Source organism: Zychaea mexicana (assembly GCF_025766255.1).
Source record: "Zychaea mexicana strain RSA 1403 chromosome Unknown BDB00scaffold_11, whole genome shotgun sequence".
In the NCBI taxonomy this organism is placed as follows: domain Eukaryota; kingdom Fungi; phylum Mucoromycota; class Mucoromycetes; order Mucorales; family Lichtheimiaceae; genus Zychaea; species Zychaea mexicana.
The window spans coordinates 554,932-578,875 of NW_026516674.1; the positions used below are offsets into that span (position 1 = coordinate 554,932).

General features: G+C 43.7%; 10 protein-coding genes across 10 annotated transcripts; 3 read left to right on the forward strand and 7 right to left on the reverse strand.

The window, feature by feature from the left end:
* Positions 1 to 135: 135 nt before the first annotated feature.
* Positions 136 to 702, forward strand: BDB00DRAFT_743424 (membrane insertase OXA1/ALB3/YidC; the record flags this gene model as incomplete). Its single annotated transcript, XM_053118497.1, has 1 exon — positions 136 to 702. A coding segment is annotated over one exon (567 nt), but the record flags the coding sequence as incomplete, so codon positions are not given.
* Positions 703 to 1,191: 489 nt separating this feature from the next.
* BDB00DRAFT_725908 (glycoside hydrolase superfamily) lies at positions 1,192 to 2,177 on the reverse strand (the record flags this gene model as incomplete). The annotated part of the gene is made up of 2 exons (XM_053118239.1): positions 1,192 to 1,760; positions 1,823 to 2,177. Coding segments are annotated over 2 exons (924 nt in total), but the record flags the coding sequence as incomplete, so codon positions are not given.
* A 595-nt stretch (positions 2,178 to 2,772) lies between these two features.
* On the reverse strand, positions 2,773 to 4,419 carry BDB00DRAFT_888264 (Calreticulin family-domain-containing protein; the record flags this gene model as incomplete). Its single annotated transcript, XM_053128448.1, has 3 exons — positions 2,773 to 3,426; positions 3,516 to 3,976; positions 4,090 to 4,419. 3 exons carry the CDS (start codon positions 4,417 to 4,419, stop codon positions 2,952 to 2,954), a joined length of 1,266 nt encoding a protein of 421 aa, XP_052983349.1. The 3' UTR covers positions 2,773 to 2,951.
* A 785-nt stretch (positions 4,420 to 5,204) lies between these two features.
* BDB00DRAFT_806710 (uncharacterized protein) lies at positions 5,205 to 5,918 on the forward strand. The gene is made up of 4 exons (XM_053122283.1): positions 5,205 to 5,371; positions 5,446 to 5,507; positions 5,590 to 5,730; positions 5,832 to 5,918. Exons 1-3 carry the CDS (start codon positions 5,297 to 5,299, stop codon positions 5,678 to 5,680), a joined length of 228 nt encoding a protein of 75 aa, XP_052983351.1. The 5' UTR covers positions 5,205 to 5,296; the 3' UTR covers positions 5,681 to 5,730; positions 5,832 to 5,918.
* On the reverse strand, positions 5,205 to 6,634 carry BDB00DRAFT_806711 (uncharacterized protein). Its single transcript, XM_053122284.1, has 7 exons — positions 6,496 to 6,634; positions 6,280 to 6,403; positions 6,031 to 6,198; positions 5,832 to 5,962; positions 5,636 to 5,730; positions 5,446 to 5,509; positions 5,205 to 5,371 (listed from the first exon to the last, which is right to left on the reverse strand). The coding sequence occupies exons 2-5, from the start codon at positions 6,400 to 6,402 to the stop codon at positions 5,664 to 5,666; spliced, it is 489 nt and encodes a 162-aa protein (XP_052983350.1). The 5' UTR covers position 6,403; positions 6,496 to 6,634; the 3' UTR covers positions 5,205 to 5,371; positions 5,446 to 5,509; positions 5,636 to 5,663.
* A 1,288-nt stretch (positions 6,635 to 7,922) lies between these two features.
* BDB00DRAFT_53251 (uncharacterized protein) lies at positions 7,923 to 9,334 on the reverse strand. The gene is made up of 5 exons (XM_053117756.1): positions 9,088 to 9,334; positions 8,810 to 9,007; positions 8,657 to 8,732; positions 8,471 to 8,551; positions 7,923 to 8,387 (listed from the first exon to the last, which is right to left on the reverse strand). Exons 1-5 carry the CDS (start codon positions 9,271 to 9,273, stop codon positions 8,245 to 8,247), a joined length of 684 nt encoding a protein of 227 aa, XP_052983352.1. The 5' UTR covers positions 9,274 to 9,334; the 3' UTR covers positions 7,923 to 8,244.
* Positions 9,335 to 9,719: 385 nt separating this feature from the next.
* On the forward strand, positions 9,720 to 10,330 carry BDB00DRAFT_53385 (uncharacterized protein). Its single transcript, XM_053117759.1, has 3 exons — positions 9,720 to 9,780; positions 9,851 to 9,943; positions 10,002 to 10,330. The coding sequence occupies exons 1-3, from the start codon at positions 9,778 to 9,780 to the stop codon at positions 10,242 to 10,244; spliced, it is 339 nt and encodes a 112-aa protein (XP_052983353.1). The 5' UTR covers positions 9,720 to 9,777; the 3' UTR covers positions 10,245 to 10,330.
* Positions 10,331 to 10,838: 508 nt separating this feature from the next.
* On the reverse strand, positions 10,839 to 11,784 carry BDB00DRAFT_806734 (HotDog domain-containing protein). Its single transcript, XM_053122285.1, has 2 exons — positions 11,553 to 11,784; positions 10,839 to 11,385 (listed from the first exon to the last, which is right to left on the reverse strand). Exons 1-2 carry the CDS (start codon positions 11,687 to 11,689, stop codon positions 10,962 to 10,964), a joined length of 561 nt encoding a protein of 186 aa, XP_052983354.1. The 5' UTR covers positions 11,690 to 11,784; the 3' UTR covers positions 10,839 to 10,961.
* A 301-nt stretch (positions 11,785 to 12,085) lies between these two features.
* BDB00DRAFT_806737 (rab-GTPase-TBC domain-containing protein) lies at positions 12,086 to 15,583 on the reverse strand. Its single transcript, XM_053122286.1, has 4 exons — positions 15,090 to 15,583; positions 14,442 to 14,999; positions 14,293 to 14,327; positions 12,086 to 14,164 (listed from the first exon to the last, which is right to left on the reverse strand). Exons 1-4 carry the CDS (start codon positions 15,369 to 15,371, stop codon positions 12,256 to 12,258), a joined length of 2,784 nt encoding a protein of 927 aa, XP_052983355.1. The 5' UTR covers positions 15,372 to 15,583; the 3' UTR covers positions 12,086 to 12,255.
* A 339-nt stretch (positions 15,584 to 15,922) lies between these two features.
* BDB00DRAFT_53468 (uncharacterized protein) lies at positions 15,923 to 18,166 on the reverse strand. The gene is made up of 3 exons (XM_053117763.1): positions 17,693 to 18,166; positions 16,200 to 17,575; positions 15,923 to 16,098 (listed from the first exon to the last, which is right to left on the reverse strand). Exons 1-3 carry the CDS (start codon positions 17,956 to 17,958, stop codon positions 16,022 to 16,024), a joined length of 1,719 nt encoding a protein of 572 aa, XP_052983356.1. The 5' UTR covers positions 17,959 to 18,166; the 3' UTR covers positions 15,923 to 16,021.
* Between the last annotated feature and the right edge of the window lie 5,778 nt (positions 18,167 to 23,944).

The window sequence follows — 23,944 nt, forward strand, 5'->3', positions numbered from 1 at the left end:
GTTTTTTCTTTTCTTTTTATTTGAGGCTAACTATAAATGCCACGAATTCGGCCATTTGCACTGTCACACATTCGACGATTACAAGGACAACAGCATTGCCAACGACGACGACAACAACAGCAACAAACGTTTGCAAGCCAAAGCACCGCACTTCCAGTTGTTCTTGCCGCCAATGAATCCGTGATTCAAGCGGTGCATGCACAATTACCGTGGTGGGCCACCATTATGGGACTCACCTGCGTGCTTCGTAGCAGCTTGACGCTCCCTATTGCGGTATACCAACAAAGAAGCATAGGCAAGATGATCCAGCTGGCACCTATGATACAAAGCTGGGGCAGTGCCCTCCGGACCCAAATCGCAAACGAATCCAAACAAAAGGGGCGGGGCTATGCGCGGTACAACCGCGAACTGCAGAAACAGTACCGCAATAAAGTCGCTGAAATTTATGCGCATTATGGCTGCCCGCGATGGAAGCTCCTGTCACTCCCGTACGTTCAAATCCCTCTCTGGGTTTCCATGTCGCTCACCCTGCGCCACATATCCGGGTATCCGTTGCCGTGGTATGGCCAGACCTCGGAGGGTCCTGCTCAGGGATTGACGGATGGAGGATTTGCCTGGGTGACGGATCTGACAGTGCCTGATCCCACCATGACGTTTCCGCTGTTGATAGGTGCAGGCACCTTGTTGAACATTGAGGTTAAATACACTTTTTCTTGTTATCTGTCTGTGGAATGCGTAATTTAAATACGTTTTTTATGCATAGCTGAACGCTTGGCTCTCCAAGGACAAGCAAAAGACGACGACACAAAAAGTGATGACGAATGCGTTTCGATGTTTGGCCGTAGCCTTTGTTCCCATTGCAGCACATGCGCCCATGACACTGGGTCTGTTTTGGTTCACATCGACCTGGTACAGTGTGGTGCAAAACATCGCTTTCCGGATACCCAGCGTACGCGCAACGCTTAATATGCCTCCATTGCAACAACCACCCAAAAACAAACCAGCAAAAGACCAACCGCAACAATTGCAATGATTATAATAATAAGAGTACTGTACAGAAATTAACTATTATTACTTAGAATCAGAGTGTATATACAAATTGGGATAGAAATAAGAAGCATCGTCTCTCACTCATGATGATTTGCTTCCGAGGGGCTCTGGCTGGATCACGGTATAATTTCCCTTTTTCCACGAGTCAACTTGACATTTCGGCAACCGAGCGTGTTTCAACTTGAGGTCCTTGTCAAACAATCCCCAATAAGACTCACGGGTCTCATTAAACGTAGCTGCCTTCCACGGCTGATCCTTAAACTCGAACCAAAAGTACGGCAGTTGGCGTCTGTTGGCTTCACAGATGAATGTCTCTAACAAGATCCGTTGGTTATCGATGGATGGGACAGCCCCCTGGACTTTTCGGTCTTGCGGGTGTGTAGGCCAACCGATTTCACTGATGATGGCAGGCTTGGTCTGTGTCTTGTTGCCGTCGAGACCGAATTGCTGTGCCATCTTGAGTGTCGGATACTGGTCCACGTCGTAAAAGTATTGCCAGGTCCAGTTGGCCGCGTCCTCGACCAGCGTCCCCGCAAAGAAGGGATGCACATTGTCCATCACAGCGTCTTCTTCGGGTATAAGCTGTTGGAGGTCCCTAATCTCGGTCGTGTATACGGGAATACGGGGGTAGCCGCTTTTGGCAAGTTGGTGTTTGACATCTTGGATCAGCTGGATCAAGTCGCTTGTGACGATTTGTTTACGGAAGACAGCTTTTTCCACATATGAGTTGAGTGGCAACATACAAAGGACAGCAACAGACATTTTATTTTACCTTCGTTACCGACAGATACTCCAATGATATGGTCTGCACCAAACTCTCCAAGTACTTTCCAGAAACTGTCGTGTTGGCGCTTGTATGTGTTGGGGTTGCCGTCGACCCACAGTGTCAGGACAACACCCATGTTTGCCTTGAGTTGTTGGATGGCCTTGAGTACAAGCGACACTTGGTCACAGTCCATTCCGTAAAGGCGGATCCGGGTTGTGAGCTGCTTCAAAATCTTGATATCCTCCAACACATCCTGATACTTTACGCCACAATGTTCTTGATATAGGGTGCCATGAGGCGTGTAGTCGATACCGTAGAACGATTGCGAAAGCCGTGGATCTTTGGGTAGAGTAGAGGGTGATGGATCGCTACTGTCAACTTGAGTAGCAGTAGGCTCTGGCTGTGGCAATCGAGCCTTGTCTTCATTGTTGCTGCTTCCAGAGTTGGTCAAACCGCCAAAGACTTGGGGAAGCACGACCAATGCGACAATGATAAGCAGAATCACTACAAAAATACATCCTTTGATAATGTACGATGCACGCTTGCTTCCACAGCAGCGATCATTCGATGCTTCCTTCTTTGTCCCTTCTTCTTGTTCACCTAATGTTCGATTACTTTGGCGATCGTCAAAGCCGTAATGATATTGTTTTTCGTTGTTTGTTTGCATGATACTCCTTTGTTTGTTTGAATAAAAGAGGAGAAAGCTTTGCGAGTTTTTTCCGCACTGTTGACTCTTTATAGGATGTCTTACATTCGCTCATGACTGACCGCGGTGAGTTTTGTCTCGAAAAACCGGAGAGTTTTTATTATATTTTCTGCATTGTAATTGCTAAAGTGTGGTGGGTGGTGGTGATTTTGCTCATGGAAGTTGGTGAAATATAAGAGAGAGAGAGAGAGAGAGAGAGAGAGGCACAGGGTAAAAAATTACAAAAGAGAATGTGTGGTGAAAAGTGAAGGTGACAGCGAATTGTTTTGTTGGGGAATATAGAAAAAGATGACAAAGTAGTGTATATGCAATAGTAAGAAACATTTCTTTTGGATGTTGTGTTTGCGTATGTGCGAGTAAGTGTGCGTGCGAAGGAGAAGGAGAAGGAGAAGGAGTTAGTAAAGAAGAGTAAAGAGTATGTTATAGTATCTACAGTTCATCCTTGACGTGTCGCTTGGCCTCTTCTTGCTTGACCGGTTCTTCTTCTTCCTTGGCAGGCTCTGCGGCAACAGTCTCGTCCTCTTCGGCATCCAAGTCAATGACAACTTCTTCTTCCTCAGCCTCAGGCTTGACCTCTTCTTCGACGAATTCCTTTTCAGTCTTTGCCTTTTCCTTTTCATCAAAGGCGGTCTTGGCTTCCTTTTCCTTCTTGGCCAATTCAAGCGACTCGTTGCGGATTTCTTCGGCCTTGGCGATGTCGTCGGTCACCAGGAGGTTGTCAAACGTGGTGCCGGACTTGACTTGCCACAAATCGAAGCCAAGGTGAGCAAAGCTGTAAGCATGGATTTCATTGTCGACCTTGTACTCGGGGTTGTCGATTTCAGGGTGAACCCAAGGACCTTGGTAGTCAGGGTTGGCGACACGCTTGGGCGTCCAGGGACCTTGAAAGTCAGGGTTAGGAATGCTACATAACCGGTGAGAAAACCATCCATTGTTAATCCTTGATTCCTGTATCACACAATTACGCTCCCAAGCACACCCATGAGTACTTACGAAGGAGCTTCCCAATCGCCATCCATATCTTCATCCCAATCTTCAGGCTTGGTAGCTTCGGGATCAGCAATGAATTCAGGAACATCATCCCAGCCTTCTGGCTTCTTGTCCTCAGGATCATCGATCTCGGCCTCATCAACCCAGTCTTCAGGCTTCTTGGCCTCAGGATCCTTGATGGTCTTGGGAGGCAAGAAGTCCCAGTCCTCGACCAATTCGCCAGCAGCCTTCTCTTCACCATCGACGAGCACCTGGTAGGTCTGGTCGGGCTTGACGACGAGTGTGTAGGTGTGGGTGTACAAGTCCTTGGGAGCGGAGACGGTCTTTTTCAGGTTGTGGTTGACACCGTTGTAGTTGAGAATGGCGTGGACCATGGCCTTGCTGCCACAAAAGTCAGGACCAAACATGATGTTGTATTCGCTGTCGCCGTGGAAGTTGTTGGGGTCAAACTTATCAGAGAAGAGCTAAAAAAAAAAGCCATACATAAGCACGTTGTTGGTTTTAAGTTTATATGATACATGTACACACGCGCGCCCCGCGCGCCCTTTCATATAGTATAAGCACCAAATCTATTTACCTTCATGTAGCTACCACCACAGTCAATGTTTTGGTCATTCTTGACATCGAATTGGATGACAAGATCCTTGCCCTTGCTTTCAAATGGCTTAATGCCAGTCGACACAGAGTAGAAGCGGTAGTCTTCGGTCGTTCTCAGACCAGCGCTCTTTTCCTCGTCGGCAAACCACTGGCCGGGCGACACCTCAAGCTTGCCAAGGTCTTCACGATGGCTTGACACGGTCCAGCGATCCTTCCAGCCCTCGTTGTCCGAAAAGGTTTCGTGCAAGAAGACTTCAGCAGAAGCAAGGGCGGCCAAGCCAAGCACGACAGACAAGGTAGGAATCTTCATTTTAAACTGTGGAGATAGATAGAGAGAAAGAGAGAAAAGTTCCTTTTTCAAAGAAGTAGTGTGTAAAGGTACGAAAGAAGGTGGTTGTGAGAAGAGGAAGCTTCGAGCACTTTATATATTTATAGGAAAACGGTCGGAATTGACGTGGCAACTTGAGGAATTCAAGCCAATAGTCTCCAGTTCAAGCGATGGCACAATATGATTGGCCTGTAAACTGGGAAATTTATGGCTGCTGCTTTGTTTTTTCTGGCATACCCACGGACCCCGCGAAACGCGTTCGAATGCTTGCTGCCATGGGAATGTTTTTTAGCCAGAAACGCAAGTCCACTAATGATTGCTACGTACGAACACAGCGGTTGCTATCGTCTCTTTTGACTGATGGTCGGAGCTATCCAGGCACACACTTCTTTTGGTCACTTTCCATCCGCAGCAGACGGGACAACCAGTCAGATTCCCTTATTTCCCATCATCGTTGTTTTTTTCTCCGTGTTCTACTACCATGTTACAATACCGATTGGTGTCAATTTGATAAACGTGGAACGATTTTATTGGGCTTGGGTAACATGAATGAGGTTGGTCGAAATAATTTTTCCACAAATGTAGTCAGTGTATTAGTGATGATTTCAAATGTTTCAAAACAGTCATAGAAAATAGATTTAATACTTACTCCAGAGTCCGTGGCTTCCGCGCTGAGTAAAAGCACTGTCCTCTTGGCCCCAAGATACAATCGTAGTGGAATTTTCGACTAATTCCTATCATTTTCTAATGCTAAAATATTGTTTTCCGGTTCCTCCTGTTCTTCTTGATCTTCTTGAAGTTGCGCTTGTTGAGGGAGCTGTCCACCTGGTGGTAGGAATGCCTCTGGTCGAAAGTCTGGATGTCCATCATTATTCATATAGGCTATGCCTATGCTTCTTATGTTCAATGCCGCATTTTTATCCCGGTCTACAATCTAGATGAGAAAACAAAACTCTTTTAGCATATGATAGGCAGAATCCTTCGTGGGTTTAAAGGGTGAAAACATACCACAGCCTTTGGATAAAGCTCTGGATGGTTATTACAAGCTTTAATCTTCCACATCACCCAATCTATTATGGTATTCCATGCCAATTTAGTACAGCAGAACACAACTACTGATTATATACCTTATTAGTAGAAATTTGCCTTTACCTGGCGGTGGTGGGCGTGCCTGTATACAGTCACTTGCCGGATTCAACTGGTCTCGACAGTACTTTTATTTTCCTTTACCTCTTTGGAATGAAGCCGCCTTGAGGTCCTTCAACCCAGTACGTTGCACGTTCTCTTGTTTTTCTGCATGGATACATAGGTAAAAATGATCCCGTCAGTCGTTGTAAGTGGGCTTCTTAAAGCGGGAATTATGTATAGCAATCAGATATTATATTATTACGTACCTGTGTCCGCAAACCTCCTCGTCATATGGAATACTTGTTAGCCGTTGCTGACACCCTGCGTGAACTTGAGAAGTGTTGTACTCGTCCGTCAGTATCAGCAGCATGTGTGAAGCCAATTTTTTAATAAGTCCCTAAAATATACATTACTCATAAGTGTATGGCAACCTCTTTGCGCATTCTCTCTTGTAAATATACTAACCAAATGGGGGATTGGGGCCCATCCCGGGAAATGCGGCATTCTGCTGGAGCCATAGAACACAATCGTTGGTCGTTGATTTGGGTGCCAACGCTCGCGTTCTCGCCTCAAGCGGGCAGCTCTTTTGCGAGATCGGTGCGACGTTTTGTGTATCCATTTGATAGGCTCTCCCTATGTTTCAGTTTTTCAAAAATGATCATCAGCGTATTATCAGATATCACGCGAGAAAAATGGAAAAAGGGAATCGCTTACAGCTGGGTGAGGAGGAGTGACACCTAGCAGCTCATCTTTGACAAGATCTTGTTTTCTCTGCCGGCTTGAGAATAACAAGCTCCTGATTTCTCTGTGTTTGAACCCAGACGAGAAACGACGCATTCTATATTCTTGCCGTTATTATATGCCCTTGTCACCAACTCGCCTAGCATTGATTAGCCCTTCTTCTCCTTCCTTCTCCTTCCTGCTACTTACCGAAGTCGAAATCGATTCAGATTAGCGATATAGAAAAGAAAATCTTCTGAACGTGAGACATAGGGCGAGTTCTCTGCGATGGAGTCATAATCCTCTTGGATTTCGGCTTTCTGCCGATTTTTGTTTTCTAATTTATATTCCCAAAAGACACCCGTTTTCGCACTTTGCATTGATTTTTTTTAGTCAAGAGCTCAATGTAGTGTGAGGCTTATCTATTATATACTCTTTTTCAAGACAACTTACTGGTACTTTCGCGTGGTAACTTCAATTGGGTTGTGTACAGGTTCTTCAGCAGTCGATACTCCTGTGATCATCGACGACACACCTATATCATCAATTACAAACGTAAAAATCAGTGGGAAAGAAATGATGCAACAAGCCCGCAAACTATTGTACTCTTCGTAGTACGCCATACCAGGATCGACTCCAACAATTCGACTTTCTTCGGCACGCTGCTGAGTTAGGCCATCCGGATTCAACTCGAGTCTGTATACACCATGGCTCCAATTTGTTAAGTCTTGACCTTCGGGAAGGCGTCTAATTTCATCGTGTGTACTTGGAAATAATTCTTCATGGCGTGTACATAGTATTGTTTTGTCGTCAGCGTGACATTCAGCTTTAGCTCACAAACTCCAAATTATTAAAGCAGGATTTATGCTTGCCTGGACTATTCCCGATAAACTTTTCGAACTGGACGTGTACCATACATCCATCCGTAGTCGCTGTATGCTTGAAGCTTAGCGCGTTGTGTGCAAAGGGGTTTTGATCTATAAAAAAAATCGTATAAAAAGGATCAGGATGCGCATATACATAGAATGTATAATATTATTCGCTAGCCACCACTAAAAGCACTCACAATCTTGACCGTATCGGCGGCGGTTTGGTTTTATGTGATCAATATCGAAAACCGTTTCCCATAGCTCCTGGCACCAGAGCGGATTGCTTTCGAGTGTCTGCATCTTGAAATCGACAACGGTGACCCGCCCTATACACACACAGAAATATAAGAGTAAGATTTCAAACACTAATATATGGGAGAAGCAAAGATACAAAAGCTGACCAATACCTCTGCGAGCAATATGAGCGGTGCCGGATTATTTCGATTCTCCATTCGTGCTCTTCTCACTAACAAATACAAAGTACGAGTATCCAACCGAAAGAACCCCGTTTGATGGGAACCTAATGGCAATAGTGGCCAAGGGCGTGCTCGTGGATAAGTTCGTTCGGAATATTGAAGCAGGTCGTACGACAAATGCAGAAGGGAGATGCATAAATCTTCTCCCATGTTGCGAGACCGCACACGAATTATGTCTGTGTCATGGAGCAGCTCTTGAAAGCGACCATGAATGAAGCTATCAACCAGTTCACAACAAAGAATCAGCATATATATCGCAAACTGTTATCCTGTTTAATATAAGCTTACCGATACAATCTTCCCAATGATTGATCATGAACTACAGTCAACCCCGTTAACGTCAACCCCGATAACGTCAACCCCCGACAGCGTCAACAGATTCGCTGGTACCCTTTCAAATTTAGCAGTTAAAGATTTGCCTATGCTCTACCCCCGGTGCTCGTCAACCCTCGATATGGTCAACACTTTTGCTGGTACCCTGAGGGTTGACGTTAACGGGGTTCGATTGTACATTGTTGGGATATTCGGCTTCATATTAAAAAATGTTACTTGTTAATACTCGTGCTGTTCCGACATGATATTAGGACAACGAGTTTCGTAATGTATCATATTGACTAGTAAGTACAATAATATGCATATGTAGGATTCTTTCTACCTGCTCTTTCCAGTTGATTTCGGTTGTGTAGGAGTTGTTGTAAAGCACCCTTCCAAACTCGATTCATGTAATCCTTGATATTTAGGACATGCTCTCTCATATCTGGCATAAAATAAAAACGATGAGCTATCATATCTATTTTCCTTAGCTTCATAGTGCTTTTATATTCTGTACTTGAGCCATACTTTGCAGCGCCATGCCAGCAAAATTGTTTGCTAGCGAATCTCTCAATGACCCAGGAGCAATATCCTCTGGCTCGAAGTATTCTAATATATCATACAGTACACATGCATCAAATAAACAACGTTTAAACCATTGTCACTGATATACTGCTCTGTTAGATTTTAAATTGAAATGTTGCAATCACTTACGTTCATTATTGTGTGGTTTAGTTCTTTCTGCGACAAAGATTGCTGCCGTGCGCATTAGGTCTTCTTTCCATGGTAGCTATTGGATTATCGGATGTTAGCACGAATTTTGGAATAAATATGTAGATAAATATTGAACATACAGGAGGAACTCACGTTCAAAAAGAATCCTGGTAATTCGTCGTGGAATCCGTACGAAAGCACTTTGAACGCAATGACCCAAAAGCCTTGCAAAAACAACGGAGGTGCATTATGATAATAACCCTCAAAGTGACGCCTGAGGTGCAAAGAAACAAGATTGTAAACATCTTGTTTTCGGAAAGAAACCAGTTCTGATGTTTGTCTTAGGATCGTCTACAAAAAAGATGTACAATCATCAGCCTCAACATTCAGGAAGGATAATAATAAGCTAAGGAAGTTAAAAGTGAACGTACTCGGAAAAAGTGGTATTCGCCATGAAGAAATGCTCTAACCGAGCAAGGTCGAGTTACGACCCGCGTTCTCTCGCCAAAGCCGTTGAACTCTACAAACGGCTCTGGGATAGCGGGAACAGGCTCTTGGACAGCGGGAGGAGGGGGTTCTTCAGGGATCTGTGGAGGCTCTTCAACAACTGATGACATGCGTATTTTAAGAATGGGAGAGATTTGGAATGAGCCGAAAAAGAAAGAAAGAAAAAGAAACTGACGGTTTTATACGGTGAGGTGATGGTTTCATGCAAAGTTGTCATTCTCATGGGACCATTGTATATGTATATCATATGACGTGTTGATTTAGCTCAGAGGCATGCTTTGAATATTCATGTTATCGGCTTACCATACAGAGCAGGAAGTGCAGCGCGCATGAATGATTTGGTGCACAAAGTGTCCTCATTGTCATCCACGAGGGTTCGGCTGTTAAGACAGAAAACCATCAAACAATAAAGAAATGTATCCACACTGGAATGAGCTTCGACGAATGCCTTTTATCATCCGTGATGGCAAATAGAATAAGAACAAGTTGTTATTCTTTCAGTGATAAATAGGTCAACTTCAATCCGAGTTTATATCAAGTCATGCCGAGTGTTACTCCTTACTCTTTCCCAATCGCCCACCGCACGCCCGCTTCGTTTTGCTCAAAAAGAATGCATGGTAAGTTACAATAGAAGCAAATGAGGACTTCCCAAGTAGTAGACAGTAACCCTCTATATTTTTTCCCCAGATGACCAAGTCAACTACCAAAGATCCTTTCGCTGATCAAGAAGTGACTACATGGAAGTCCCAAAAGGCTCGCGCCTGGGAGCAACGGCATATGGTACGAGTAAGAAAAAGGAAATCACAAAAACTTGTGCTCACTCATACATCTCTTTTAGAATGCGGAACAGTATTATCTTCACCAAGTGGATCCAGGCACGATGATTAACATTGGACAATTTAATGTTGCAGAAAAGGAACAATTTCAAGAAAGGCTTCACGAATGGGAGGAGAGAAATCTCGTCCAGAGTTCTGCGTGGGGGGGGGCATTTTCTCTTTCAATACCAGGCAGGACTGGAGTACAGTGCCGCGAACGCTACAAAAACATGGTCAAGGAAGGGTATACAAGCAGTTCAAAATAATCTTCATCCATAACTACTGCGGCACTGCCTGACACTGAATTATCCGAATCGTGGGGAACCCAGGAAACACGACAACTCGAGAACCACATCGACTGCATTTATCAGCAATCGCATGGAAAGAGGTACTCCTTTTCTACTGTTGTTTACCGGGGGTTTCGATAAACTAAGAGTATGATGATCTAAAACGTTCTGTCCTGGAAAACGCGAAGCCAAGTGACATCAACATCAGCGGCCAGATAAGCAGTCGAAGTACAAACAAATGGCTTGCCAGTTGATTCCAAAATACCACCAGCTCCAGCCCATCGACCCGTACGTCCAAAGAAAGACGTGCCCATTTTGTTTAAAAAGTTTTTTAAAAAAAGCTAAAGCCGCTTCTCTTGTTTTTGAAACAGCTACCAACAAAAAGAGGAACACCCAACAAGCAAGACCAACAAGTGAAAAGAGTTAGATTAGTCCTGTCACAAAAATCTATGAATTTGGATGAATAAAAGTCTTCTGTTATTATAGTACTGGGAGTGGGATAAAGACAAATAAGCACGTTTTAAACTTAGTGCCTGCATGTGCTTCATTGTCATTCATTTACTGAACGAGTATCTTCGATATGTCATTGTCTGCACTCAAAAAGCATATGACATAATTTGTCAAAGCTCAGCTTTATTGGATATTAAGGTCTAATTTCATTGGCTCGCCCAGCCTCATACGTACTAATCCTGCCTTTTATTGCTTGGCTTTCTTTCCTTCATCGTCTGCCGCTTGTTCAACCAATAATGTGAGCATGCCACTCTTCATACTTTCAGGCAGAGCAGACACGGGCCGACGATGAATCGGGTCTACAAATACATGGGTGAATCCGCCCACCATGCTCGCTTCTTGCTTGTCGCCTTCAAAGATGCCTACTCTGTAGGTGACGCTGGAACGCCCGATCTTGGTGATGCTCAGGCCTGCATGCAAGAGGTTCGGATAGGATGCCGGAGCATAGAAATTGGCCGAGGAGGCAATAACAAGGCCAATGGGTCGTGTCTTTGTCGTATCGTTGGGATCCAGCCCACAGTTACGTATTAAGTACTCGTTCACTACTGTGTCAATGTAAAAGTAGTAAATCGAATTGTTGATATGGCCGTAGTTGTCGTTGTCGCTCCATCTATTATATCATGTCTGGGTTTAGCCCTCCTTATTTCCCTTCGTCCACACACTCTGACACGCTGTTTCTCTCTCTCTGTCTCTCTTGTTCATTAAACCCGTCTTTTCATTTGTCCATTCTTATAAACGCAAGTGCGTATTGTCCAAGAAAGAAAAAAAAAGGCACACCTGGATTGAATGGGCAAAAAGTATTTGTAATTGCTACGATCTCGGAATGTAGGGGGTTTAGCTACTGCTGCTGTCGCTGAAGGTGTTTTGGTACCCATGTGTCGGGCAACCTGGGCTAATCGAGCTTGACCGGTCATTGATTGCAAGTAGCTTTATTTAAACGGAGGGAGAAACGGGGAAGCTTTAGGTTTTAACAGAAGGATGTGAGTCTAACTGGAAACGCTTTATATTGCCCTGGTTATAAGAGCCAACCCCCCAGATTTATTAGGAGTCCGTTGGATGAGTGAGGATGTTCGACCACACATACTTCCATACGCACACAGTTGGCCGCACTCATAATAAGAAACATCTTGAGATCCTATTCCTTCCAGCTACTATAAGGGCCAAAACGGTATATGCTCCTTCGTTGCTTACTATGACCATGGCAAGTAAGTGCAGGATGAAGCATGTTGACATCTTCTCTTCTAATGCGCCTGCCTCACCCACACGGGAGTTAAAAATCTGGGGGGTCCACTCAGGCAATATCAAAAATGCTTACATTAACAGTATTGCGGAAATCCAAAAGCATGTGAGAACAATAGAAAACGCATTATGAATTTAATTACACACAAAGAAAGAGAGATATACACTGTGTTTTGTAGCTGTTGTTGGAGGTATGATGGATGTGGTGGTATAGCGAGTGGTATTATATGTATTATGAGAATTACGATGATGGTGGTGGTGGTGGTGGTGACAATGATATTGTTGATCTATCTACAGTGACGCTACTTCGCGGTGTACTAATGGCATGCCACATACGACCATAGATGGAGGATGACTTTGATGCGGATCGTCGAATATCCACAGATGCCGATCGCACTTTGTTGTCAACAACAAATGGAGTCGTGGATAAGGGCTGCGCTAGGATTGCGTCGTTGTCGTTTTGGTATTGTTGTTGATCCTGATTGGCCTCATACTCGACAAGTCGAATCTTTGCTTCTGCTAATGATCGCTCCAATTCGCGTATCCGCATCACTAGATAAGTGTCAGACAAAAAGTCCTTGTTGCCTCCTGCTTCTTGTTCAATGCGACGGAAGTCGTCTGTGCTCCTACGTCGTTGAAGAATCTTTGGTGATCCCTCTGTTTGCGGTATGTGCTGTTCGTGGTGACTGATGATGCTCTTGTTGTCGTAGCTATAATTATTACTGTCGTTACTGATGTTCATGGCGGTAGCAAGGTCTTGTCGAACCAATTGAGTATGATCAAGCATCAGCTTGGAAGTTTTGGCCTTGATTTGAGAAAGCTGCTCCTTGAGCTCTGCATTGTTGCGCGTGACCTCAAGCCACTCCATATCTTTTTGCTTCTTTTCCCTCATGAGCTCATCCATATCTGCTTTGGTGGTGATGAGCCGCTCGACCAATGCCATCTGGCCATCGCTCACCATATCCAGTCGCACCTGTATATCTTCGTGCTCTTGCGTCATCTTTTCACACTGTTGCTGCAACTCAAAGTTCTCCACCTTGAGTCGAACAACCTCGGTCCTGAGCTGCTCTTGTTCGTCGTCCATAAGAAGCAATCCGTTGGAGCACGAAGATGCATCTTCGTCAGCAGACGATGCCAACGACAAGGGGGACAGTGTATTGTTGTCTGAAAACGCGAAATCGGCTTGACTGCTGCCTCCAATACTGTTGCAAGAAGATGACGACACGGACAATGCATAGTAGCTTTGTCGCTGCTGCTGCTGCTGCTGTGATTGCTGCTTGCTTTTTTCTAGTTCCAAGATGGTTATTTTCAGTGCATCCCGTTCGCTTTCGACGTCCTGCTTATCCATCTTGAGCTCTACCAACTGGTTGATCGTTTGTTGGTGTTTGGTATTCAATTGAGCTAGTGTCCAGGATAGCTTTTGGATTTCTTGTTCGTGGTGGTCTAGAGTGACGTATTTGTTCGTATTCACCATGGCAGCAGCAGTAGCAGCAGCTCCTGCAGCAGCGGATGCTCCTCCAACACTATGTGTTCTCCGCAATGATGAAGACGTCGAATCCATACTACGCTGACTACAGATGCTAGGTGATCGTTTCGCTTTACGTTTCCAGAACCTCTGCTGCTGATGCTGCTGCTGTTGTTGTTGTTGATGATGCTTTGGTTCGCTGCTGCTTACGATACCATGCGTGCTGTGATATTGATCGGCGAGGGAATCCATTTTGGCGCGAGTGATGACGGCAGAGAGAGATGTGGCGTCATGAATGACTTGAGCGTCATCGTCAGCATAAGGCTCAATGAGTTTGCGTGAAGTAACGTGGTCAAGGAGATCCTCAAACTCCTCTGTTTCCTGCAGGATTCTATCCTGGGAGCGGCGTAGCATGGCAATCGCGACCCGCATGATCGTCTCTGCTGCGCCTTCGGCAAATACAATGTCATAAATACGATGCACCAGAGACATTGGAAAAACATATGCAAAAAGTGTCAGGAACCATTGGGAGGCGTACATGGCAGCATGCACTCCGTGCTTGTTCATATGTTTGGCAAGATTCGGTAAGAGTTCGTTCAGCAGACTGCTGAATTGGTACAATCTGAGTTGAAGGCCCGCCATATTAAACGTAAACATCGGTCGCATTTCGTACGTTTCCATCAGCCTTTAAAACATAAAACAAACAATTTAGAAAAAGGAGTTTTTCTTAATCTTCTAGGCCACGATGATAATAGAACTACAAGCAAATAGTATACGCCCACTGGGCTTGCTTATCATTAACAAAACACGCACCGAACAAAAACGCAGAATGCTTGTACTTCAGGCATCTATAAATAAAAAAAGGGAGAACATGTGATTCGTTGGGTTGTGAGCGCCATGTGTCAGAAAGCAAAAAAAAAGAGGGAGAGGGCTTCTCAACCAGCATCATCACACTATTTTACCTTTAACAGCAACGGACCGACGAGAAAGGCAAGGCCCTGACAGTATCCCACTTCAGTGTCGTACAAACTGTATGCTTCCAGGACCCGACGCATTGCCAGCTGACCCGCGCCATCTTCCTGTTTAAACATGTCGATGCATGGGAACGTTCGAGCCAAGTCGCGCTTGATCATTCTTTCATGAGGCGATTGTTCACGGCACAGCTGGCCATAGACCGTCTCTAAATGCAATGAAGCAGATTTACACATGGCTTGCCAGACCAAGCCTCGTACGCCATCCGGAACACCGGCCCGTAACTTGACAGAGAGTAAATGGGGCGTCATGGTTGCTACACGATCGAAATCTTGGATCACAGCTTCCCATATAGAGAGATCTTCTTGCTGTTGTTGTTGCTGCTGCTGTTGTTGTTGCTGCTGCTGTTGTTGTTGTGCCGTTACGAGCTTGTGGACTGTCGATAATTGCGCTTTTAGTTCGTTGGATTGGAAACTGATGGCTTTGGGGTCTTTTTCCAATAGTGCGGTTTGTCGTTGGATTTGGGCAAGGATAAACATGGTCGAGTCCTAATTTTAGCACAAAAAAATCAATTGAGCTGATGCCATGTAAAAAACGTAATAATTTTTTGGGAAATCATTGCTGTTGTTAATAATTACTTGAGGTGGCAATCGTGCGTTCTCTTGCTCTAACTTGATGAATAATCCTTCATCGTCATTATTGATTTCATTGTTGGCTTTCCGTGCACTGTTATTGTCGATGCTGCTGCTGCTGCTACTCCTGCTGCGTGCGCTCTGTCGGTTTGTAAACATAGAAGCATCTGCTGCCGTGCAATCTGCGTTTGTTGATGTAGTCCTGCTGCTGTTGACCTTATTGTCATTATTACTATTATTGGCTCTGCTCTCATTATGCTTGTAATTGCTGTCTTGACTGCTTTGCATCGTGTTACTGATGGTATTTGGGATATAATAGGCCGTATATATATATTTAGATGAAGCGGGAATAGAAAGAAGAGTAAAGTATAGTCCCCTGGAAGATCAAAACGCTTTTTCAAGTGAAATATAAATGCGTGATGATGATTTGGAATGTAGCGTGTGAGAGAGAAATAGAAAAGAAGAAGAAAGAAAGAGAGACAGAGACAGAGACAGTGAAATAAGACTGGAAAGTGAGGAGGCTGAAAAAATGCAAGGGGGGGGGCTTAAAGAGAGCTGGTGCGCGTGCGGACCAGTCAGAAACACCACCCGAAAGGAGGCGGTTGCTTTTTGAGGGGATCCTGAACAGCAGCAACAAATTAGCACCACCCACCCCACTCGCATCTTGGCCATACCGAGCAATACAACAGGCGTGAGCGCTTTTCTGAGAATGTTGCGCGTGTGTTTTCTCCTTGATCTCATATAACAGGTCTCCCTCTTTTCATATATTGTCATCGAATGAGCACCACTCTAGCCGTTGCTGTTTATTGTTTATGCTGCTATTGCTGTTACTGAGGCGTATGCGCTGTCGTTGTCGTCATGGTGATCTCTAGGTTGCCCTGGTAATCCCCAAAATTGTTTATTTTTATTGTTATTATTTACACAGTGCAAAAAGCATCTTATTTGTCCACTCCCGTCAGCTGCCATCCCACTGCGCGTGTCAACGGCGATGGAGGGATTTCAAAAAAGGAATAGCCTAAGCCAGCAGGTAACGTATAAACTTTTAGCTTTCTTCTCTCTAGTCAAGTTTACCAAGTACTCGTTCCACCCCTTCCCCATATATCATAAACAACGTACCTTGACCTGCTATCAGTAAATCCAAGAGTGGCGACAACAATCGCTCATAATCCACCATTTGCGTCGACATGAGCGTGTCGCCATCCAACACTTCTTTTGGTGCTAGTTCCAATTGGCTTTCAATCGCCCAAGACGCGTTAATCATTTCCCACAGATAAAAGTCCTTTCGATAAAACACACACGGGAAATAGTCTAATATGGGCTTCAGGATCCTTGCAACGTCTTCTTGATTTTCACGTAGCAATGGATCAGCCGTTGGAGTGGCATTGCTACTGTTATCCTCGTCCTCGTCGTGCAACATCATGTATACGATTGGGAACCGTTCATCGACGTGGCGGCGATAATCCTTGCACATATCCAGCAAACGCCGACGATCCAACAGGGGCTGCTCCTCCGATGATCCTTGCTTCTTTAATCGTTCTTGGTGTTCGTCCAGATAATCGCGTAATGCGGATGCCTGAACTGGCATTGCTGCCGATACCGCTTGATCAATAGGCATATTGCTAAACAACTCCATTGCCGCATCCCTGATAGCATTCATCCGCCGTCGGTTCATCAATGCTCTTGCCGCTGCTGCTCTTGTTTCCATTGTAGTTGTACTATTCTCTCCTTCCAGCTGATCGCCACCATCTGCATACAACCATTTGTCCGACTCTTCCTGAGGCACCATCCGATTCAAATGAACTGTCAATCCACTGAACCCGCCTGCACCTCCCAACGCGTGCACGATAGTTTCTGCTGCAGCCCTCATTGGAAAGAGTTGGTCAGGTCGCACTAGCATGGTGGACGTCATGGCCACGTTCAAAATCTGCTGCTGATCTTTGACTTCCAGAGCTTTACGAAACATCCATGCCCCCAAGGCATTGCAATGTACGTATGGGCTTTCCAACTTTTTCAGATCGCTCAGCGTGAATATACGCTTTGGTGGAGCTGGCAGGGATGAATCGACAACGACGTCCAATAGCTTTCTTCCATGGCCATTTACCGCTGATCCCGTTCCTTTTTGAAACCATTGCATGAAAAACCAAGGGTTTTTGCTTTTCGTCTTTTGCTGCTGTGCGTTGTTGCGTAGATGCGAATTGTGCGTTATCTCAACACGCTCATAGTATTCGGCTTGCTCGTATTCGATTGTCGGCAGCGGCGTTTCCCTTGATTCTGTTGGTGATGATGTTGTTGTAGCTGCCACAGGTCGATCAAAGATCCGGATCCCGAACGTCTGTTCCAGAGGGCTAAAATCAAACAACTTGGACCATGGGATATGGATCCATGTGCTGTTGCCGTACGCGAGTCGTAATGGAGGAGCTTTGACTGTTCGATTCGTCTCGTATGCAAGTCGGACTGCCATCCGTAATGCTTCATGCTGTTCTAAATAGTCTCTAAAATAGTTCATTACAGTGCAGAATTGTTTGTTTTAATATTGTATGTATATGGAACTTTTTGTAAGAATTCATTGTTATCCCTCTTCATTCCCACCACGCTTTTTCAATTTTTACCCATGTGGACTGTATGATAAAAATCGTTCTTCTTGAGTCGTCGGTGGCGACGGCAGTGGTGGATGCTCTAGTAATGGAGGAGGAGGTGTTGACAAGGAGGTGTTTTCTGCGCTATTAAAAGGATTTGACAGCCAGTGTGGAGCGTTGCTCGGTTCTTGCAAAAGATTTTGGTTGTGTATACGGGGAATGATGGTTATCCCAATGATAAAGCCTACGGATAGCAGTAAAGCAAGTCCTACTATTGCTCGATGTAGTCGTCGTAACATATGTGTTTGTGTATATGAATATATGAGGGCGTGGGCTCTAGATATTTACAGACGCGTATGTCAAAAGCAGAAGAAGAACTGAAAGGAAAGGAAAGAAGAAGAGAGAGAGGGAGAAAAGAATCAAACAAGTAAAAGAGATACGATAAAATAAGGGGAACGGAAGGAGGATTGCGATGGGAGAAAGGAAGAAAGAAAGATTAAGGGGCCGTCCCGGAAGATGGACTATTTTTTTGGCTGCATGATCCTGTATAGGCTTTGCTTCTAAAACTGTCGACTGGCGCCGCTGGCCGTCGCCACGTCGCCCATTATTAGAACATTCAGCCCGTTTTGCACAGTGTATCTGTGCCACCATTACACAAACACCAGCATCCGCACTGTTGTTTTTGGGATTATGCATGACCGAGCCTTATCCGAGAGTGAGAGAGTGAGAAAAAGTGGCTGAGATCCATATATAGTATTGAAGTGGAATGCCATGGTGTATTCATTACCCAACCATTATAAATTATGGTTCGTAGTAGTACAAACTTCTCAAAGTCCCTGCTTTTGGTGTTTTCCATATAAAGGAAAGAAAATAGCATCGAATCACATCCTTTAATTGATGAGCGATATTGATAGCAATGTAAATCTTCAAAATTGTTCATAGACATGTTGAACAACTGCCTACAATAGGCCATTACCATCAAGCGAGGAATTTTTCCAAGACTGCCGACTGATGATGATGTGTGGAGATATATCATCTGTTAAATTAACCCTTATTTTAAAGCATCATTTCAAGTACTGTAAGCTTATATGATAAATCACTAATTCGACTTTATCTGTATGTTTGCGAGAAAAACACGAGACCATATATTTCGACTCTGAACATGATGAAGAACTGTCGTCAGAGATTCAAGACTGCAATCTGGTGCTTTATGAAGCCTTCAAAAGCTTCTGAAAGCTTTTCATAGTGTTTGAAGACTTTAAAAACTTTAAATTACAAATACAAAAATGTACCACTGGAAGATTTAGTAGCCCCTACTTGTGAAACGGCCTTAAGCCTGGGATCAACAGATACATTATCCAATTCGGCTGCTGTAAAGCTATTATTTAGCAAAGATATCGAAACTTACGATATAACAGTGTTTCACTTTGATAGCTCAATACATAAACAGGATGTCAAACAATGTACAACGATGTCATTATTTCCAAATAAAAACAAAAGATATATATGTCTCTTTTTCTCCTTTTCCTCTTTGCTCTCAACCCAATTCGCCAAATTGAAAACCTTCAACAAATGACAATTCGCTGTTTATGATGTAAGTCCCCATGTATATTACTTCCTCGATTGGCTAGTGTATTCGGTCCAAACAATGAGTCCCTGGTAGGTTTACAAGAGAGATAATTACTATTTGAATCAGCTTTGTACGCTCCGAATGCTCTCCGTGTACAAGTAAACGTCCCATTAACGCGTTTCCTGTACGCTTCTTATGCAGAAATGACAATATCAAGACGAGATGCAAATAGATCATGTTGATAGCAACATACACAACAACGATCTTGGTAGTCTCGAGCTTGTCTGTGCATGAAAACTTTGCGAAGGCTGTTCATACTAGGAGCTCGGTTGCTTTGTACGATAAAAGGTCGATCTTACGGCGAACAGCGTGGAGATAGCTAGGAGTGATCCAACAATGTTTCTCTCGGAAGCATATGAGAAATGCCAATTGGCAGCGCTCAATTCCCGAAATCAAAAATTCAACCTACATCACCTAAAGTTCAGGATAAAAACCTCTGTGCTTTGATCTCGGCTGATATTTCTATGTTTTAAAACGCCTGATGAGTCGCTATTTCCCTCTGAAAATACAACGTAGCGAGATTAAATGGACACAGGATCCTCCAGAAGCGCCGATAGTACCGCACGAGCACTTTGAGAATATACAGCACCTTGGTCATGTGATCGATTACAAGCACGTTTTTGGATAATCTACGGGACATGCCTGACAGAAGGGAAAATAGACAATCATATATCTGGCTACAAAGTGCCAGATAACGATCACCGCGTCTACACATAAGAGTATTCCACTGGCGCGTGATGTGGAAAAATTTACGAAATTACCGAGTCTTGTTTTTCAAGTTGACAAAAAAAAAATTAGAATACGAACGGTTCTGGCGATACAATGATAAGCTTATTGATAGAACATGATGTGCGTGATCATTGTAGTTACTCATGATATAGTACGAGCGACTATGTACAACGTACAGGGTCAATCCACGATTGGGTCAATGGAAAGCCAACTTCTATAACCGGTCCGGTAGAGAGTGAGAAGGTGCCGTATTTTAGCATTGCTGAGGTACTGTTGAATCAAAAAAAAAAAAAGGAATTCGGGCATGTGGGATGACTCAAGAAGGAAAACGTTGACGGATAGCGCTAATTAACCGACATGAATATTAAAACAGACAAGCGAGTGTGTTGCTGTTTAACAATCATTCTTATTTCTCTATTAGCAGCAGTAGTTAAGTAGATAGATCTATCTCACATTCTGCATTGATTTTTGCTCTAATACAGCAAAGTCCTATCTTTAATTGCTTTTCCCGTTAAAATCGTACTCTGCTTTCTTCAACAATTCTATAAGCAACCTCCAACATTCTCACCATTCACTTCGTTTGTAGCAATCGAGGATCTATACTTGGTCATAGAGAGCAAGCTACAACCACAACATAGTAAATATTGCTATGGTTTTATGTTTCAAGAATTTGAGGTCTATAAGCAACACCATACAAAACTAAATAAATTATTGAAAAAAGTTTAGTGGCTGCATTATTGTTCACGCACGGACCCATCTCAATCAAATCCAGTACATGGAATTAAACACAAATGCCAGTGCGGGATTGTCTGACAACGCGATATGTGTCGTAACGATCGTTTTAACTTTACCAGGATGTTTGATCATTGCCGTTCGTTGCCAAGGAGGTGCCAATTAACTTTTTGCTGCTTATTTTGTTTGATTTCTCTTTTCCAAATCTTACTTTATTGCTACGGGCAGTGAGGTGTTAGGCAGTCTTCTCTGTCAACGCATCGGGGTCATTGTCTAGGTCGTAATTGTTATTATTACTGCTGCTGCTGCTGTTATGTTGTCGGATTTCATTTTTGCCTGAGAGGACGATCTTCTTTCATCCTTTACCAGCACGGGGATAACTTTGTGATAAAGATACAATGAACTTGCTGAAGTTTAGGTTTTTGTAACTGCCACATGATGTTAATAACATTTTAAGTTATAATTAAGCAACCGTATTTGCTTATTTGTTTACTCATATAAAATCAATCTATGCACGAAAAGGATCACCAAAAAAGAAAGTTCAATATGGTATGATCCCCTTGTATATCTTTTTACAGAAATAAGGTTAATATCACAGTGAAGAGGGAAAAGAAAGCAAAGTGGATGGGAAGCAGCAAAAATTATCGTTTCTTGACAGCCTAGTCTATGCTAGGTATTACAAGCAAAGCCATCGAGCGGGTGAGCCATCTCTCGACGCAATGCATTCCCCTCGCATTGTTCACATTCCAGACTACTACACGTGCTTACTAGCCTTGTCTTTTTTGATGACCATTTCAAGCTACTCGTTTTATATAACTTGCTGTCTTTACTAGCAGTAGCGACGCCGAGCATATCGAAACAGTCAAAGGTCATACAAGGAGGTCAACATATTTTTCCCTGCGAGTGCGACATAAAGCTACGTACAGTGCAGCAGAAGAATGAGGGCCGAAGAAATAAAAGTGTTCCATCACAGATCTGCTTCAAAACTCATCAATCGTTTGGATGTTGAAAGAGGTTTCTTTTGATCAATCACTATTAAGAGTATCTTTCACTGGGGATCTGCATCGTCCGTTTGGATTTGCGACTCGCAGAGACTTCAACTGATTGTGCAGTCTAAACGGTATAGAACAAGTCGTTGCCGCTTGCTTATGATTTCATGCAAACTTTGTGCTAGCCGACTATGCACGCTGTCTGTATAAAATTGATCTCCCGCTCTTTTACATCCACACATTTGAACCACGCGCTTTAAAAGACTGTCTTTCTGTTTTGCAGCACAAGGGTGGTGATTCGCTTAAAAAATCCATACATTTGTAAGTAAAAGAAAGTAAATCAGTACATGAAAGATGGATCATTTACAAAGGGAAACTATACAATGGGGTGGAAGGGGAGCTTACGGTGGCAACAGTGCTGCCAGACCGGCCATCTAGATGTCCCAGTTGTAAATCTCGGAGGACTCATCAACATTGGATGCGTCAAGGAGACGGTCGTGTTCTTCAATATAGGCATCAATTACCCTGCCAATCTCCACTTCCAAAATCACAAATTACCACTTGGGCCTTTTGGAATCTTACAAAGCCTTGAAAGGTCTGTGGTAAACCACACTACTTTGAGATTGATCCGGACAACTCAACCCACTCCGACGTCTTCGTAACCATTAAAACGCAGTAGAGAGAACACCACACACACGGATGAATCAATTAATACATAATTAGCACCATATCGATAATCTCTCAAACATGGATTACCAATCGAGAATAACTCAGGACCAACCATTGTATACACATTGTCCTATTCTCGAGTTAGTCAGCACTTCCTTTGAATCTAGCTTATCTGAGTTGAGCGAAGTGCACCTGTCAAAAAGCGGATACCAATTCCAACACTGACAAAGGTGAGACTTCACCAAACAAGGAACACACTGATCAAGGCAAAGATGACTCTTTACAATTGCAAGACAACGTCTATTATCATAACCGACAAACTCAACCTTCCCATCCTTCTTCATCTTTGAAACATCCGAAATCCGGCATGTCCGCGATCCATTCATCAGTTCATCCAAACGGAAGTCGAGACAACATCTACAACAGTATATAAAGGGTTGTGAATTCATATAATAAAAATCATTTTATATTTGACTCTCACTGTATTTCATATTGTCTGTTATTTCTATCTTTTACTCTTATTACCTATCCACAACCCACGTTTATCACAGACGGTCGTGGATTAGTTTGTACTCGTTTTTATGGAATGACATCGACGCGCTTTATTATTGCCAGATACTGATTCAGCTATATATTGTAATGCTGCTAATTACATTGGTGAAAATATTTCCAAGGCACCACCAATAGCAGAATACTTATTCTCCTCCATGATCAAACTTGCGTGTTTTTCAGTTGTCTAAAGAGCCTTCTATATATGATCTAACAGGAAAAGACGGTAGTACTCTTCTAAGGATGCACGGACATAAACCAGCAGAAGTTGTCACTGCTTGCGCAATCGCTTGAGGAACCAATCAATATGTAGCGATCTTGACGCGTCACAGTAATGTCATCCGACCTTTTCGCGTCACTTATACACGTATACATACTGTCAAAGTGATCATTTGGCACTGCATCCCTCTTTCTCACCTTTTTTATTTTTTCTTCATTTCTATACTTCTCTTTGATGTTTAAGACCAACAATTTTTCCTCTAGCTGTTCAAAGTGGTGAGTTACGTGTTCCATCGCTATATTTAAGAGTCTGTAAGAAGGTCAATAGCACACAGACTGACACACTGTAGTAAGCATACTTTACCGCTGTAGTCCATGTCCAGCAGCAACCAACGACCTGCAGCATTGCTGCTTGGTGATGGGGTTGTAGCAAGAGCAAGGACACGACGCCAAACAAATGACGATGATCCGGCCATCATCCTGGGGCTACTAGATGAAGTACTCCTCGAGAAACTTGATCGCTTCCTGGAAGATCATCCGATAGTTCAGAAAAAGCAATACGCACCAAGATCGAAGATAAGCATAACTTGCCGTACGGGACGATGCAGAGTGTAGCGCGACTTGCGAACGAGCAGTACCAATTGAACATCAGCGCACAAGAAGCTGGCAATCTGTTGCGTACACGCGGTTGTGATCCCAAGAAGCACTGGCAAACATTTTGGCTACAAAATCTACATGATCGCCTGTCGAGGGAATTGACTGACAACG

Coding starts and splice junctions, on each gene's coding strand:
- BDB00DRAFT_806737 (XM_053122286.1), bottom strand. CDS start 15,371: ATGCAAAGCAGTCAAGACAGCAATTACAAGCATAATGAGAGCAGAGCC. Junction 15,000..15,089: donor ACGCACGATTGCCACCTCAA/GTAATTATTAAC, acceptor TGCTAAAATTAG/GACTCGACCATGTTTATCCT. Junction 14,328..14,441: donor TCGGTCCGTTGCTGTTAAAG/GTAAAATAGTGT, acceptor TTTTATTTATAG/ATGCCTGAAGTACAAGCATT.
- BDB00DRAFT_53385 (XM_053117759.1), top strand. Junction 9,944..10,001: donor CCTGGGAGCAACGGCATATG/GTACGAGTAAGA, acceptor CATCTCTTTTAG/AATGCGGAACAGTATTATCT.
- BDB00DRAFT_806711 (XM_053122284.1), bottom strand. CDS start 6,402: ATGCGTCGTTTCTCGTCTGGGTTCAAACACAGAGAAATCAGGAGCTTG. Junction 5,963..6,030: donor GGGCCCCAATCCCCCATTTG/GTTAGTATATTT, acceptor TGTATATTTTAG/GGACTTATTAAAAAATTGGC. Junction 5,731..5,831: donor GAGGAGGTTTGCGGACACAG/GTACGTAATAAT, acceptor GTATCCATGCAG/AAAAACAAGAGAACGTGCAA.
- BDB00DRAFT_806710 (XM_053122283.1), top strand. CDS start 5,297: ATGTCCATCATTATTCATATAGGCTATGCCTATGCTTCTTATGTTCAA. Junction 5,372..5,445: donor TTTTTATCCCGGTCTACAAT/CTAGATGAGAAA, acceptor GTGAAAACATAC/CACAGCCTTTGGATAAAGCT. Junction 5,508..5,589: donor AATCTTCCACATCACCCAAT/CTATTATGGTAT, acceptor ATTTGCCTTTAC/CTGGCGGTGGTGGGCGTGCC.
- BDB00DRAFT_806734 (XM_053122285.1), bottom strand. CDS start 11,689: ATGACCGGTCAAGCTCGATTAGCCCAGGTTGCCCGACACATGGGTACC. Junction 11,386..11,552: donor TTTTTGCCCATTCAATCCAG/GTGTGCCTTTTT, acceptor ATGATATAATAG/ATGGAGCGACAACGACAACT.
- BDB00DRAFT_53468 (XM_053117763.1), bottom strand. CDS start 17,958: ATGTTACGACGACTACATCGAGCAATAGTAGGACTTGCTTTACTGCTA. Junction 17,576..17,692: donor TTATCATACAGTCCACATGG/GTAAAAATTGAA, acceptor GAACTATTTTAG/AGACTATTTAGAACAGCATG. Junction 16,099..16,199: donor TTTACTGATAGCAGGTCAAG/GTACGTTGTTTA, acceptor CTGCTGGCTTAG/GCTATTCCTTTTTTGAAATC.
- BDB00DRAFT_53251 (XM_053117756.1), bottom strand. CDS start 9,273: ATGTCATCAGTTGTTGAAGAGCCTCCACAGATCCCTGAAGAACCCCCT. Junction 9,008..9,087: donor GCGAATACCACTTTTTCCGA/GTACGTTCACTT, acceptor TCTTTTTTGTAG/ACGATCCTAAGACAAACATC. Junction 8,733..8,809: donor TACCAGGATTCTTTTTGAAC/GTGAGTTCCTCC, acceptor ATAATCCAATAG/CTACCATGGAAAGAAGACCT.